Raw genomic sequence first — 18,138 nt, forward strand, 5'->3', positions numbered from 1 at the left:
TCAAGGACAATAGATCATGATTTAGAAGCAAATGAAAATTTCATTTTGTTTTTAATGCATTCGATCAGTATAATATTTTCAATGTCCAAGATGAGCAATTGAATCAACTACAAGTCTACAAAATTTACTTTACACGCCAAAAATGGGAAAATTTTCGTCGAATGTCAAATGTCATGCACTAGAGACAGAATATGGGTATAGCTACTTTCTTGTCGATGAAATCTTATTAAATGTAAAGACAATGCCAAATAACTGGTTAATGGTTCAATAGACCAACTGCCATTTTAAAATAAGGTTAGCTTTGGGGTTTCCAGGTACAAGATATCTGAGTATAGGAAAAGAAAAAAACTCAATTGTAGAGCCAGAAGTTGATATATTAGCGTTTAGCTTCTTGCCAAACTGTTCGAGCCGATAAGATTCATTTCCAAGCAGTTGAATTAACAGGTATTCGTAGCTGTAAGATGCTAGCTTGCTTTTGAATATTTGGCCTTTTACCACTCTTAAACCAGAGATTGTCAGGGTGATTCAGAATATTCAAATCAAGTAGCAGCTGGTTTGGCAAGGGCAGCTTGATCATAGAAACTGTTATGAGAAAACAAACAGATGATTTGCTTATGTATACCAAATTAAACATTACTTGTTACTCTATTCTTCTTCTCAGCCACGGCGCTGTTTAAACAAATGATGTCTCTTTGCCATATCCCGTGGCTTACTCTTCATCTGTGCTTTGCAGTGCTTGTGTTTCTGAGTACTGCAAAACAGGTACCTCATTTATATAAATAATCTGTGCTTTGCCATGAATTATGAGAACAAAGAAAAAATAAAGATAGGTAGAGATCAGTTAACTCTAACTCATTCAGTATAAGAGAAAAAACCATATCAAGCATACCTGTATTCCATGTAAACCATCCCATTAGCGCCTGACATCGAACTGATGGATCCTGAACTGCGATGTGCTTTCTGAAGGGCAATCTCATCAGCATCTTCTTCTAGTGTCTCTAAGCCAACTTTATCATCACCAACACTCAACACCTTTAAGCATTAAAACTTCCAGCATTAACCTTCAGTAAGATAATTATTATTTAGTGAAGCCTTAGATAGATGCAACATGAAAACCTTTGAAAGTAGTGCGAGTTGATCTTCAAGACGGTGATAGCTCAAATCAGCACCTGAGTCAGGAGGAGGCAAGCTTGTAATGACCTGTCAATTGTAGAGAACGCAATGAGATACAACAAAACAATAATTTTGTACATTCGGGGAATCAATATGGAGTACCTTAAAACTGTAACCTTGATCAATCAAAAACTGCTGCCGTTTAGTTGAAAAGTACATCTCCTACATTCTAATGGACGACCAACCAAATGTGAAGCTTATAACAATAGAATATAAATAAAAACTTGTATCTATAAGGTAAAGCTCCATATGATGAAAAATTGGAATATTTTTTGGTAGAAAAAAAAAAAGATTAAAATTTTCTTAACTTGTAGGAGTTAAGATGATAATAAATGCAGACCTGAGTATCAGTCGACACAAGAGAATAAAAGAACGCATTGTATTCTTCTTTACCTCCTGCAATCCGATCGTGAGGTCTACTCTGGTTGTGCAATGAAAAATTAAGTAACACATTAGAAGTAAAATTGTAATACCCCTAATTTTCAGGTTAATTCGTATAATTCTTGTAGATTATTAAGCCTGGTAATTTGAGTAAAATCGCATTTTTACGTCTTCTCGTCGATATCTTGCGAAACGAAACTTATTTCGGAAATCTAAGTTCAAAAATGTTACGTTTTCTGTGGCTCAAGAGTTGACTTTTTATCCGTTATGAATCTCAAAAAACTTCATTCATGAAAGTCGTAGAGTTCGTCAATAAGAATTTGTGGACACGCGGCACGCCTAAATCAGAGTTCGTATGAAAAAGTTACGAATCAAAATGTATTTGGACATTTTTGGAAAATAGTATAAATATGGGAATAAAAGAGAAAAATGGGGAGAAAAATCAAAAATTCGGATCGGGTACTGTTCACCAAAACTCAGATTTTTTTTTCCTCCCAAGCAGCCGACTTTGGGCCGCTGGATCTCCGTCGTCCGGCCAACATAGACCGGCGCACTGGTCTCGTTTGAAAGGTTGCTGCGTCCCATGCCGATTGGTGGCAGCGCCACCCGCCATCTCGTCGTCGTTTGGGAGCGGTGAAACCCGAAAGTGCACAGTTTCACCGAACTTCACCTCACTGGAACTTCATCCTCTGGTCACCAATCGGTGAGATTATTGTACCATTTTGAAGGTCTCCTTCCATACTACAAACCCTCCAAAAGATTTAACCCAAATCGTTTTGTGCTAGGAGAATTGAAGAAAAGAAATCATAGGTTTTAAATTTGGGCTTTTCAGTTTTTGTTAAATTAAAGTGTTTAGGCTCGGATTTAAACTTTGTGGTGAATCAGAAAGTTGTTAGGAATATTATTTAGATTGTGGTTGTGAAATTTAGTATTGGTGGTGGTCGGAAAACGAGTGGCGCATGAACAATGTTTCATGAACAGTTTTATGAACAATGTTTCATGAACAGTTTTATGAACAATGTTCAGTTGTAATGAATCGTCACCTGAGATTTTACGTATCGTTTTCTAAGTACTTTATCATGCTACTAGGTGACCGACAAAATGAGTGAGGGAATCGCTCCCAGTGTCGTGGAAGTTGCACGCGGGAAATAAGGTGAGTAAACCTCACAATAATCATCATGGTCAAAATAGTGTTATAATTATTGAATTTAGTTTGAGTTGTTAACATAGTCATTGCATCACTAGCTTATAAAAAATTGTTCTAAAAATATGTTTTGGTATAAATTACATGAACTTGATTACCTACGGTTCATGAGTAAGTGAAACGCTATTTTAATAAATGATTTTAAAAGGTTTAGTGATTATGGACTATGGTGAATGTGAGTAAATCTCAATATGACAAGTCTACCCTTGACGGTGACTCATATTTAGATTTCTTAAAAGAGTGAACTGTGACATCTATATAATATAGTGGGTTGTGTGTGTATACAAAAATGTTAAATACGATACATATATATGAGTTGCTATATTATATAATGTTACGGTTCTTATTCTAAATGAGATTATATTGTGGTGACGATATTTATTGTTGTACAAGAGTCGTTTAGTTTTAGTACATTGATTGTTACATTGTACGCGGTTTAACATTGAGTCTTGTTAAAACGTTTTATGGTCTTCGGACGTTGTTGGCAATAGTCGGAACCGAGCGGTGGTCGGGTCTCTGTTATGATTCAGTTCGAGCTCTAGTATGTCTGTCGGTGTACTGCATGAGGGGTAATAGATGGGTTGTCTTGGTCTCATGAGTACTCATATTTTTGTGTAATATTGGGTAACAGATTGGTTGCCCATTATCTGTCGGCCTGCAAGAGGGGTAACAGATGAGTACGTACATGGGTCTCATGAGTACCCGTATTTTAAATGTAATTTGGGTAAACAGATGGGTTGCCCAATGTTTCATGAATACTTATTTTTTCAGATGTTATTGAATAACCAGATGGGTCGTCCAGTGTTTTACGAGTACATTTATCTTTAAATGTCATCAATATTTTCTTTTGTATGCGATATGTGTTATACTATTGGTTTACTCATACGAGCTGCAAAGCTTACCGAGTTTGTGTTTACAATCCCGGTGCACCTATTCGATGATGTCAGGGATAGTTTTGCAAATGTGAATTAGCAGAATTGGAGGGCTTTCTCTGAAGATTGTCGAAGTTTATCTATTTTATTTGTGATGAGGATTGAGAGGATTTTACATTTCCATTTGTTATAATACTTGAATTATAAACTGGTTATGTATTAATCAAGTTGATTGAGTCGTACTATGAACTCAGTTTCGATACGCTGTTACTATAAGATGATTTCAACATATTTGAGATTATTTTAGAGTTTTCATGGCTTCGATTTCGATTTTTATCACTCGAAATTTCGGGGTTGTGACATATCTTCATCATAATCTCTAATATTATAACTTTTAAGCTATTTTCGATAGCATTTTTAGTTTTTTTACGAAAATTAGTTGATGCACTAGACTCTCTATTATAATTTGTTTTTGCTAAAAGTTATCACACTCGACAAGTTTGTCTAGCGAGATAGCTCAAAGTTAAAAAAAATTGAATTTAAAACATTTCTTGTTGAGAATTATATATAATTTATAAATAAATATATAATACTTTTTTGGCATGTAATGAATACTTTGAATTCAAATAAAACTAAAATAGAAAGAACTAATGTAGACGTATTTCTACATTGGCTAGCCAAAATAACTTTTAAGCTATTTTTATTAAAATTTAACTAAAATATGGCCAGCATTGCTAAACATGCTCTAGATATGAAGACAAATAGAAATTAGGCAAAATAAGGAAAAATATATCAATTAGGCCTACAATTACATTTGGTTCTTTTTCAAAATTATTGTTTAAGATATGTTAAGGGGTAAAAAAGTTATTTTAAAAGCTGCTAAGTATTTGCAAATTCCCTAGTATGAGACACCGTCAAGTACTGTATAAATTTTCCACTTATATAACCGTAATGCGCATGTTCTATAGTTGTAAACCACATTGCTAATCTTTTTTTCCAGTTCTAAGACATTTTCTATGTGGAGTCCAAAGACAAACTCAGCGGAGGAAAACCCTTCAATGCTCCACAGTGGTACACTTTTGCATACCTAAGCGGAAGGACCAACCTAGAAAACGGGCATCAGGGTATCCCCACAACCGAAGGTAATACCTCAGGCATGAGACTAATTCCTGACGGGGCTCATGTGAAATGGTTCCAACTCAGTAGTTCAGAAATCGGGTGCCCTGACCACAATAATGTCCTCAATGCTCCAACTCAGGCCCATTTTTTGGCCCAAATAGAAACAAAGTGGTGTGTAGTGTCTCCGCCAACGATCTAACCTCTGACCAATGCCACATTTAAGCCTTAGTCAAAGAGTTGCCGAGGTCAGAAACCACTACACCAACCCCGTGGTTGCCACATAGCTAATCTTATGTCATGCTAGATAACTTCGAATTCACATTTAGTGCATATATATAGTCTGCACTACATTAATTACCCCAGATAACATGGCATATATGCACAACCTACCTTCACCCATTTGGTTTGTGCAACACTAATACAATTCTGAATCTCATCATCGACGAGTACGAATAAAAGATCGAGCTAGAGATGGAAGTGCATGCCCTACCGATGTGGTGGCCAATTTTGCTAATTGGTGTATCAAGCTTGGTGATGAGATTGCTCAACGAGTTTTGGTTCGAGCCTAGAAGGATTCGCACTGTGCTTTGGAAGCAAGGAATTAGAGGACCACGACCTACCTTCCCCTACGGCAATGTCCCAGAGATCCAGAAGATTCGATCCACCATGATCAACAACACGCATGAAGGGTTGGATGGTCAACAGTTGAACCATAATTGGTTTCCCTCTGTTTTTCCATATCTTCATGAATGGGAAATAAAGTACGGTGAGTATGGCTTAATTATCCTGAATTCATATATATGGTGGTTCATTTGGATCAAAATAAACAAATTAATTAAGGCTCCATTATCAATTAATTATACTCATATATCTGGTGGTTAATTTGATAAATTTGCATTTTGCAGGTTCTATATTCATGTACTCCACAGGGATCAACCAACACTTGTATGTGAGCGATCCCAAGTTGGTAATGGAGATAAAACAGAACAACTCCCTGGATCTGGGTAAACCTACATATTTGGGTAAATCACTCCAGCCCTTGTTAGGTGATGGCCTGCTCCGAACTAATGGAAAGTATTGGGCCGTCCAGAGGAAACTTCTTGCTCCTGAATTCTTCCTTAGCAAGGTTAAGGTAAATTAAACTGTTTTTTTTATAGTTGGTTAATCATATTTGAGAAATTTCAAAGAATCACTAGCCTCCGCACATATGTGTAATATAGAGAGAAGATATGCACGCGTAGTTGTGAAGTTATTTGTAAGATAGTGGACAAAATTGTATTTTTTATATTTTATTATTTACATATATATTTTTTATATATTAAAAAATTATCTAAAATAAAATATAATTGGAGGATTCTCATATATTTTCAATTTTTTACAACCATTTTGATTGACAAAATGTGTGAGTTATTAATATTATAGTTAAGCATTAGCTAATAACAATTTCGACATGTTACGTAGAAGAGAGTGCTACATCCTCACAAACATTAGAAGAAAATATTTTTATTTTCCGGTGTGAGACAATATTCCAACGTACATTTCAACATTATTTGTTGAAATTTTGAATCATATATAGCTGAAAAAAACTGATTGAAGTGATTGATTATTCTAGGGCATGGTGGGTGTGATGCTTGAATCTACAGCAGCAATGATCAAGACATGGGATTGTCGTATTAAAGATAGCAAATCAGGCATTTCGACCATAGAAATTGATGACGAGTTGAAGAGACTATCTGCAGATATCATATCACGATCATGTTTCGGCAGTTCTTACTCCTTTGGAAATCAGATATTTGAAAAGATTGGTGACATGGTAGAAGTTCTTGGCACACCAAATTTACTATATGGCTTTCTTGATCTCAGCTGGTTAGCTTAATTCGTTTTTGTTTTCTTGATATTTTTTTTACGATTTATTGGTGTATTTGACGTTTATATATATAACTAGTAATTCTTATTACGTTATGCAGGTTTCTTCCCAACAAGAAATTATGGAATCTTAGGAAAGAAGTAGACTCTATGCTTCTCAAGTTAGTGAGGGATCGCCAGGTTAAAAGACAATCGGGTGGTGCAATAGAAAATGACCTATTACAAATGCTACTCGATATTGCTTCTACTAATACCATTGACATTCCTAGGCGCCAAAGAGAAACATTTGTTTTAGACAATTGTCGAAATATCTACTTTGCAACCTCCGCCACCACTTCTGTTACTGCATCATGGACCTTGATGCTTCTGTCTTTGCACCCCGAATGGCAGGATCGCATCCGTGCGGAGATCGTTGAGGTTTGTGGGAGTTTAAACAAACTCCATCATTGCTTGCACAACACGGATGTGTTGCGCAAGTTCAAAGTGGTACGAATTCCTCAAATCTTATTCATCTTAACACAATCTAATGCATTCAAGTTCTCAAATATATACATACTACTGGTTCTTCATTTATCACTTTTTGCAGCTGACTATGGTGATTCAAGAGAGCATGCGTCTTTATCCATCTCCAGCCCAACTTGCAAGAGCCATTCTGGAAAATGTCAAGTTTGGCGACCTTGATGTGCCGAAGGGCACCAATGTACATGTATGCGTTGGTGCATTACACCGCGAGCCCGAAAATTGGGGTCCGGATGCTGATGAGTTTAAGCCGGAGAGATTTGAAAATGGGATATCTAACGCGTGCAAGCAGCCCCAAGCCTATATGCCATTTGGTTTTGGGACTCGAGTGTGCATAGGACAGACTTTTGCTATGACACAGCTGAAGATAGTGCTGTCTCTAATCTTATCCAAGTTCGCATTTGCTCTCTCTCCAGACTATCGCCATTCCCCTTCTCACAAAATGATATTGATTCCTAAACATGGAATCAGACTCTTTGTTAAGTCTGCGTAATCGATCAGGCTTGATAGCTTGTAATGGATAAAAATGCAGCATGTAGCTAAAAAAATTGTACTAATGTTTTCAGATTGTCTGCATTTCATGAAATCACTAGCTTGGAACTAGATTGAATTAGCAATAAAAGAATGTGCGGATCGGATAGGTCAATAAATATTAATGTTCTTGAAGTCTTGAACTTGAATGTGTTCTATACTTCCATCTCTTTGGATTGGCCTGACGAAATGTAAGAGTACGTTCAACGTCGAGTCCACATTGTGCGAAGCCTGAACTAGATCTTTAGCCATTTACGTTGCTCTGTGCTTCATCTCTACTTGGAAAATTCCATTTGATGTGCTATACCTTTTTTATTTTTTTTGAGAATAACTGTGCTATACCTTCGGCAGAAGTGAAAATATCAAAATAACACTCTAATCTTTTTTTAATCGTTGGTTAAATTATATTTATGCTCAGCAAACAGTACAAGCGGGGGTAGAGCCACAAATGAGATTTGTGGGTTACGTGCCCCACTAAAACAAGAGAGCCTATTCCATACACGGCCCGTGTATAGACACGGGTCAAAAATGCTGACGTGGCGTTAAATTAAGGGAAACGGAGGGAGAGATGGTTGTTAGTTATAAGGTCAAAATTTTGGTTAATTTTGCTTTTACCATGATCACGCCAAACTCACGTGGAGCTCTCTATGTATATCTTCCTATAATTCCCAGATCTCCCAACAGCCTCATTATCTTCACTCGTTCCATCTTCACTCAACCCCCTCACTGCCGAGATCGAGATCTGTTGCTTCATCCACGGACTCACCTGTGCCATCAACAACGAAAAGGGCATTCGCTGCCTTTGGCGAGATGATCGTATTGAAGATCATCAACGATCGCGAGACCGGGAGACAGGGAGTTCATATTTGTCACCTTTAGCGAGGACAAGGCCGTGAGGGAAGCAATCGGCGAAGGTTTTTACAAATCAGTCATCGATGTTTTGGTTTTTAGTATTGGGTTTGTAAGAGTTGAAGCAAATGCCATGGAGTATGGTGGTGGTGCCGTGGAGGCAGAACATGACAGGACATCGTAGATGCCGCCGCTTCGGCCACGATGTCCAGGACTACGAATTCGTAGCTTGAAGGTCTGGGCATCATGGTGAGGGAGAAGTTGATGAGGAGATCGACGGAGGGTGGTGTCGGTACTTGAGTAGGTGGAGGTGATGCTAGTTTCAAATGAGGGCGGCGGGTTTGATTTGGAAAATAGACAATCATAGAAGATGACGAAGATGAGATAGATGATTAGGGTTTTTGACATTTTTTTTTAATTTTAGAGCTTAGAGTATAATTCTTTAATTATTGAATACTAACAATGTGTCTTAAAAAAACTGTTTCAGATCAGTTGAAAATAATTAAAAGTCCAAAAAAGAACACGTGGCACATCTTCGGCCACCCATTTATCCACCTCACTTTATCTGTTCATTTTTAATTGATTTCGGACCTTTAAAAAAAAATTAGCTCAAGTGTCTGAAAAAAATATGCCAAAATTATTACGCACTGTTAGTGACGCACTCTATCTAGTCATATAAAATTTTACGGACAATTATATTTGGGTTACACATCCGCCCTTAGGAAGAAATGATAAATAATGAACTAGATGTATGGATCGAGACCCAAACATTAGCAAAACATTATGAGTTTTCTATCACGGCTATAGTACACTATGGCGAGGATATCATACGGTTGATTTTTTTTCAAATTTTATTTAGGCAGTGTAGTTAGTTTGTAAACGTACAGATTTCCACAAAACGAAAAATAAAGGTTATGCTACACTAGTAGCTATGTTGTGATTCAAGTGACTAAAATTTACAAAATCAAACTCTAACCATTAGATGTGATCATCACACTAAAATATGGCTACCGTACGAAATTCAACGACTTTCGTCTTAGTTCGGGTTTTGATCTACTTGGTGAACCATAATTAACACAATTCCTCCCTAAAGGAAGCCCTGTGTGCGGTACAAAATTATTTAAAAATTTTCACATGCGACAATAGAACGGCTTATCATGAGACCCTGGTAATTTTCGGACAATTTTTTGAATGTCGGAGCTATTTTTAATGATGATAAGAAGACTTCTAATCATTTGAAAATAATTAAAAGTCCAACAAAGAACAAGTGGCACATCTTTGGCCACCAATTTGTCCACCTCATTTTGTGTTTCATTTTTCAATTGATTTCACACATTTAAATTTTTTTTTTAAAATAGCTCAAGTGTCTGAAAAAATATGCCAAAATTACTACGCGCTGTCAGTGACGCGCTCTATCTAGTCATATAAAACTTTACGGACAATTATATTCAGGTTAAACAGCCGCAGTTAGGAAGAAATGAGAAATAATGAGTTAAATGTGTGGATCGAGACCCAAACATTAGCGAAAAATTATGAGTTTTTTATCACGGCTATAGTACACTATGGCGAGGATATCCTACCGTTGATTTTTTTAAATTTTATTTAGGCAATGTAGTTAGTTTGTAAACATACAGATTTTCACAAAATAAAATATAAAGGTTATGTTACACTAGTAGGCATGTTGCGATTCAAGTGACTAAAATTCAGAAAATCAAACTCTAACCATTAGATGTGATCGTCACACTGAAATATGGCTACCGTACGAAATTCACCGACTTTCGTCTTAGTTCAGGTGTTGATCTACTTGGTCAACCCTAATTAACACAATACCTCACTAAAGGAAGCATTGTGTGCAGTAAAAATAATTTAAAATTTTTCGCATGCGTCAATAGAACTGCTTATTATGAGACCCTGGTAATTTTCAGACAATTTTTTGATTGTCAGAGGTATATTTAATGATGATAAGAAGACTTCTAATCATTTGAAAATAATTAAAAGTCCAACAAAGAAAATGTGGTACATCTTTGGCCACCCATTTGTCACCTCATTTTGTATTTCATTTTTTAATTGATTTCGCACATTTAATTTTTTTTTTAAAATAGCTCAAGTGTCTGAAAAACTATGCCAAAATTACTACGCGCTATCAGTGACGCGCTCTATCTAGCCATATGAAATTTTACGGACAATTATATTCGGGTTACACAGCCGCTCTTAGGAAGAAATGAGAAATAATGAGTTAAATGTGTGGATCGAGACCCAAAAATTAGCGAAAAATTATGAGTTTTTTATCACGGCTATAGTACACTATGGCGATGATATCCTACGGTTGATTTTTTTTTCAAATTTTATTTAGGCAGTGTAGTTAGTTTGTAAACATACAGATTTTCACAAAACAAAATATAAAGGTTATACTACACTAGTAGCACGTTGTGATTCAAGTGACTAAAATTCAGAAAATCAAACTCTAACCATTAGATGTGATTGTCACACTGAAATATGGCTACCGTACGAAATTCACCGACTTTCGTCTTAATTCAGGTGTTGATCTACTAAGTCAACCCTAATTAACACAATACCTCCCTAAAGGAAGCCCTGTGCGCGGTAAAAACTATTTAAATTTTTTCACATGTGTCAATAAAATGGCTTATGATGAGACCTGGTAATTTTCGGACATTTTTTTGAATGTCAGAGCTATTTTTAATGATGATAAGAAGACTTCTAATCATTTGAAAATAATTAAAAGTCCAACAAAGAACATGTGGCACATCTTTGGCCACCCATTTGTCCACCTCATTTTGTTTTTCATTTTTCAATTGATTTTGCACCTTTAAAAACTTTGTAAAAATAGCTCAAGTGTCTGAAAAAATATGCCAAAATTACTACGTGTTGTCAGTGATGCGCTCTATCTATTCATATAAAATTTTACAGACAATTATATTCGGGTTACACAGCCGCCTTTAGGAAGAAATGAGAAATAATGAGTTAAATGTGTGGATCAAGACCCAAACATTAGCGAAAAATTATGAGTTTTCTATCACAGCTATAGTACACTATGGCGAGGATATCCTACGGTTGATTATTTCAAATTTTATTTAGGCAGTGTAGTTAGTTTATAAACATACAGATTTTCACAAAACAAAATATAAAGGTTATGCTACACTAGTAGGCATGTTGCGATTCAAGTGACTAAAATTCACAAAATAAAAACTCTAACCATTAGATGTGATCGTCACACTGAAATATAGCTACCGTACAAAATTCACCGACTTTCGTCTTAGTTCGAGTGTTGATCTACTTAGTCAACCCTAATTAACACAATACATTTCTAAATGAAGCGACTATTTGGTTTTGGTTTCTGTTTTGACATTAACTTTGATTGTGTTATGTTGAGCAAAATAATATATATGTGTTTGTAAAAGGCACCATAATAACAAAGATAGAAAGGTATTACCACGAGATATGAAGCATGGTACAGTTTCTCTTTCTGTTAGTAAATTTCTTAAAATGAATCATAAGTAAGAATCTGGGAAATTTTTGAAAGGATAACATTACTAGAATAATACAGGAATCATAAGCAAGATATTTTCCAGAGTGAATCTTTGTCCTCGTGAGGACCTATACATATACCAAAGAGGATGAGTAGGGTAATCCGGAGCAAAATTCATGATCATGCACCACTATCATTAATAAAGTGCTTGTTATTAATATTTCATAATCACACTTTACATCTACTCAGATTTTCCACATTTTTCAGGTTTGCGTTTTCTTCTTTTAGATACTTATACAATCATATTGCACAAGCGTGGTTTGGCGATGGTGGAGGACGGCGGTTTGGCGCGTGGTCGTCCGGTCGCAAAGGGAGGAGCATAGCATATTCCACACGCAACCACATTCTTTAAGTTTCTACTGATTTTAACTAAAGCAACAAATAAGAGACACGTGTCTTTTTACTTGTTGTGACCCTCCACGGCTGTGGAGGGAATAATTTTCGATTGCCAACCACCTCTTTCAATTGCGTTTTGTACCTGCAATAATATAGGTGATCATCATATATGGAATACTTGAGATAACTGACATCCCTAAAATGATACCGCTTTAATGGCAAGTACATCAGAAAATCATGAAGCTCTACAGGTTATTATGTGGAACAACCTAATAATGGTCTAAATATGCAATGATAGTGATATAAAGTGTGAGAGATGAACATTGTACCCCTCTTGCTTCACAGAGAGACATGTACCTCTCTTGCTCATATTCTTCAATCAATTCAAGAAGGTCATAAGTACCGACTAAAAGGTCCAAATTGGTATTAATAAGACCCGCCCCAACATTTGTATAGTTGCATTACAAATGCCATGCTACTGATCAATCAGAACAATTGGGTAGGATTTAACTCGGACCTCTTTCAAAAACATTGGTTTCAATGCAACCTAGTAAATTTGATGCAATCAATAAATTATATGGAACTAAAAGTCGGTCAAAAGAAACCAACAGACAATAATCGAAAAGTAGATTGGTTATTATATACTTGCTCATTTGGAATACTGACAGTACTTCCAGTATCAAATAAGCCTCTGTCTTATCGAGCACAATCTTCACTATGCTGTTTGAACCAGATAGGAGTCTCCTCATACTGGAAGTCTCGGATTTTGTTTTTCCGTATTAACTTTCAGCTTTTGATGTTTAAAAATGTATGATTCAAACATGATATATTTCGGCAAGATCGTAGAATTTCAGTATGATATGACATATATTCTTAACAAGAACGAGTTGTGTAGATAACTTGTCGATTATGCAACTCTCTCAACTATCAACAAGTTAAGACACAGTGACAAGGACTTACCGAGCACCTGTTGAGTAGTCAATTTTTTTAGGATTTGGTCGAGCATCTGCCTTACAAGGTTTTTACCACCCTCTAAAATCTGAGGCCAGGGTTCCCTCTTGAAATCAATCACCCCTCTCAAGATTACAAGCGCCACACCCTGCTCACTCTATGTCATAAAAATCCAAAAAAGATATAAACAATATCACAATCCAGACTAATATAAAAAACCATCATTTACAGTAGAAAAACAAACAGCTTTAAAAAACTCGACAACACCTAGCCAAGAGGTACCTGCAAAAGCTAAAGAAACGTGAAGCTCTTCTTGGAGTCATTTTATGCATTTGATGACTTTTTTGGAGCTCCAGCTTGTGCTTTGTCACACTGAACCCCTTTGCCAAAGAATAGCATGAGTAAAACCATTGTTTCATCTTGACTGGTAAACTTTGTTTTTCATATTATCAATTGTCAGGTCCCTGTAAGATTTACCATTGAAGATCAAGCATTCAATATCAACCATCATTTCGACATTGTCACTTACCTCCATACAAGTGTCTGATTCTCCATTCACACTCTTATCCCCATTCAGTACATCATCCACAGAGGAGCAGTGGCTGTGTAGTGAACCCAGTTCAATCAACTCCATAACTATACTATGCACACACACATTTTGAAATTCAAATTCATGCTCGTTCAAATTCAAAGCGTGTCAACAAATCAAACAAGATACCGTCATCAAATCAATCTTCCAAACAAGTTCATATCAACAATAAGCCTAACAAATTTATCCACATTTCAGAAATCAAAACCTGAAACAAATGCATTATATTGAATTTCAACCAAGATTCAATACAACCTTCAATATTCCCATATTTGGGGATAGGTGGAAAACCCGATTCAAGCGCCGGATCTATCTTAAAGGAATTACGTAAGAAAAGATTCATAAACCCAACCAATACACATGCTACCGATATCGATCATTACTTAAATCAACGAAACACTTACTTGCTTTTGGGAGTGCGTCTTCGATCTTCTTACAAATCGATTGGATCTAAACTCAGAGTCGCGAAAGTCACCTTCTCTGTCCGAAAAGTACGCCTCTCCATGAGTTTAACTCACTGCATTTCTTCTAGCCTCAGATGCGAATGGATAAATCTCACAGTTTTCAGTTTCGATTTCAAACCCCAGATTGAACCTTGACGACACCCTAATACTTCAAATCTCTCCATCTCTTTTCCTACCCTAACGCCGTCCACTGGGTGTTACAAAAACAATTAAACGAAGAATCTACTGCAAAGACACGCGGCGGTTTCAACGGTTCAGATGTCCCGTGTATAAACACGGGCCGTGTACCGAATAAGTTTCGCTAAAACAAATGTACAAATATTTATGAGTTGAGTAAGAGCATAAAAAGCCTTGGTGCCCCAGTAGTTGGGTGTCTTTCTTACTACCAATAGGTTGTAAGTTTGATTCCCCTTATTTTGTTTTCTCATGTTTTTTATTTTTTTTCTTTTTTTTCTTCTGATGCTGTTTTTGGACTCTTAGTATAATTGAGTGTTTGCTAATTATAACTTTCATATTGAAGAATCATAATATTTTCCTTTTCTTTATGTAATAAATGATTTTACTAAGAGTAAAATATTGTTTCATTTGTTAAATGTCTATCAAATTAAATGATTTTTAATTATTTGATTTTAATACTAATATAGACACCATTTTTTCAAGAAAATACACTAGTTTGAAAATACAACTATTTTAGCTTTTAGAAGTTTTAATATACAAATTTTGTAGACATTAATTTATGCTCCAGTCGATTATGAAATCTGGCTCCGCCATTGAATACAAGAGAAATATACTCGAAGGTCGACAAATAGAGAAATCCCCTAAGACTCCCAAATCTAGTCTAAACAACCAGATCCACATATCTAAAGTACACTCATCTTCTAAACCATGAAGTACCATAGTCATAAAATGTTAGAAAAAATTAAAGGCAGACAATAAAAAGAACAACCAAGATCCCTAATATTGTACCCAACGCATTTAAGTCATTGTAGATGGTAGAGGCATAAGCTCTACCATTTTTGCTGGATCAAGCCCACTGAAGAGCCTCGAAACCCAAAAGGATTTGATGGCCCAATAGAGCCAGCCCAAAGAAACCCTAGCGCACATGAGTTGTCGAGCAAGAATCCAACCCCTTTCATTGCCGGCCATCAACAAACCACCGCCTCTAGCCAGATCTTTGACCCAAGCATCACCAGCCAACAAGCCACCATGTTTACGCCAAGTCCTACCTTCGCCATCTCCACCAATGGCAAGCGAATCGCCGATACCCAAATCCCAACCCTCGACAGGGAACCAACCTTCAAATCTACCCAACAGACCGCCACCACATAGTGCAGTCACGAGTATGTTGAATCCCAGATCAGAGACGACACCATCACAACCCATCAGAGACTGATGAACCTCAAAACCACCTTCACTTCGAAGGCCTACCCGATCCAACATCCAGGTAGCCATCACCAAATCAACCTCACCTTTACCACCAATGCCACTGACGGAGGATCAAAGAAAAAAGTGCAAGTTCAAGAGATCTCGCTGAGTGAGAGTTGAAATCGCAAGAATTCCAGATCTCGTCGCCGCTAAGGATAGAGAAAACGAGTTAGAAACGACCGGAGCCATGCTCTGATTTGGGAACCCACAGAGGGTGCTAGAATTTTGTTCCATTGGAGATGGATTAGGGGATTGCCGTGGAGGAAGGACGACGACTTATGAAACCCTAGGAGAGAGCTCATAGTTTTTCTCTGTAGCGAATTTTTATATTATTACACGCTCTAATCTTGTCCCGGCTATCATTATCCCTTGTTTTAAATTATCGTCATTCTATCCACAAAATAGTATATATTTGAAAATTTTTAAACAGAAAGAACTTGATTCCTTACATTTATGGAATGAAGTACTTTTGGCCACATTTTCTCTTCAGGTAGGAAAGTTATTTATTCCTTCTGTGCGTATACCAATTATTGGAAAATAAGGAAAATACTTGTATCCATACTAGTATGGATGCACATGTCCACACCCTCTCTTATTTTTTATATTTTTAATAGTGTGATTCCATAATGTTAATCATTCAAAAAATTTATTAATCAATAAAGATCATTTTGTAAAAAATCGATGTAAACAAATATCGTTTGTTTAGCCGATTGAATTAAATAAACATACGGCTGATTATGAGACTACAAACTTTTACAATTACCGTTCATTTGTTTGATGTAATTGACTTAGCAAACGATTTTTGTTTTAATTCATATTTTACAAAGATGATCTTTATTAATTAATTAATCTTTTAAACGGTTAAATTTATAGAATTACACTACTAAAAATATGAAATTACGAGAGAATATGGACGTGTATATCCATTATGGACACAAATATTTTCCAGAAAGTAATGAACTTCCTTTCTGCACTAATTCTTCGAAACAAACGATGACTTAATCTTCAGCTCAAGTCATCTAAGACATTAGTGTATCACCATATTATCCATATAGCCGGCCATGCAAAATATTATAATGAAGCATAATAAGGATACAAAGTATTGTACCTGCTAGTTGATTGTAGATTTGAAGTCCAAGAAGATAGTACTTTTTCCATTTGTCTTTTCCATTTCATTTGGTCAAAACCGGTGTCATGGGGACCAATATTTTATTTCAAGGGTTTGTCGTGAACGGCAGAAACGGAAAAGAGGGAAAACGATGTTTAAATCCAAGACTTGTTTCTTCTGTAACCTCACTCCTCTGCAGTTAGCAAGGTCCAATCAAAGTTTCTACTGGCCTGCTTTAAGAAAAACTTGCACTTATAATAGAAAATATTATCGTATTGTTGTATCGTGAAATGACATCGGATCAACCATTATTATTGTCATTGAAAAAAAAAACAGTTTCACATGTCCCATGTATTTTTATCAACATACATATTCGATTTGATCTAAAAAAACATATATATATATATATATATATTCAAATTAATCAAACTCAGTTGATTTAGTCTATAACTCTATATATGTCCCCAATAATGACACGAGCTCAATCAGAAGTTTGGATATGTTGTAAGATGCATATATTTTGAATTAGAATATTAACAAATACTGTATTTTGAGATATTTTCTTCCATCACAATCACTTAAGATTGTCTCTTCTTATCATCTTATGTAACAACGCATATGACTATGAGTTAGCTAGGACGGGACATGCATGTATAGAATCGATTGACTATAAGATATCATATCCCCTGTCATATCTATGAAGTTTGACATAAACCATACTAACACTGTTAAATTGTTAATGGCATTGGCCCAGATCGATATAGTCCTTGCTCTCTCTTTCACTCTATCTCTCACTTATTATGATATAATTAAAAAGTCACATTTATTATGATACATAAGATTTTTTTACAATGACCACATAATCAAATCAAATGACACGTACAGATGTACCTTTTATCACATTTTTTTTGGTAAAAATGCTAATTTGCACCCTAAATTTAGTCATAATTGTCAGTTTGCACTTCGAACTTGCATTTAAGTCAATTTACCTCCTAAATTTGGTAAAAATTGTCTATTTGCACCTCAATCGTTAAATTTAATGTTTTCCATCAAATTTTAAGTCAAATGTCATACATTTGAGGGGTAGTATTGTCATTAGCTATATATTCATATTTAATAATGAAATAAATTAATAAAATTACTTAAAAAGAACACTTGCTACTATATTTTTTTGTTTTTTTTCGAAACATGTTATTAATTTATA

The 18,138-nt window shown here is 35.7% G+C and overlaps 1 protein-coding gene across 1 annotated transcript; it reads left to right on the forward strand.

The window, feature by feature from the left end:
- The first annotated feature begins 5,214 nt into the window (after nt 1-5,214).
- On the forward strand, nt 5,215-7,743 carry LOC126799659 (cytochrome P450 714A1-like). Its single transcript, XM_050526902.1, has 5 exons — nt 5,215-5,515; nt 5,655-5,881; nt 6,362-6,615; nt 6,717-7,101; nt 7,202-7,743. The coding sequence occupies exons 1-5, from the start codon at nt 5,221-5,223 to the stop codon at nt 7,625-7,627; spliced, it is 1,587 nt and encodes a 528-aa protein (XP_050382859.1). The 5' UTR covers nt 5,215-5,220; the 3' UTR covers nt 7,628-7,743.
- Nucleotides 7,744-18,138: the final 10,395 nt, after the last annotated feature.

The sequence above is a fragment of the Argentina anserina genome, chromosome 6 (assembly GCF_933775445.1).
Source record: "Argentina anserina chromosome 6, drPotAnse1.1, whole genome shotgun sequence".
Classification (NCBI taxonomy): Eukaryota; Viridiplantae; Streptophyta; class Magnoliopsida; order Rosales; family Rosaceae; genus Argentina; species Argentina anserina.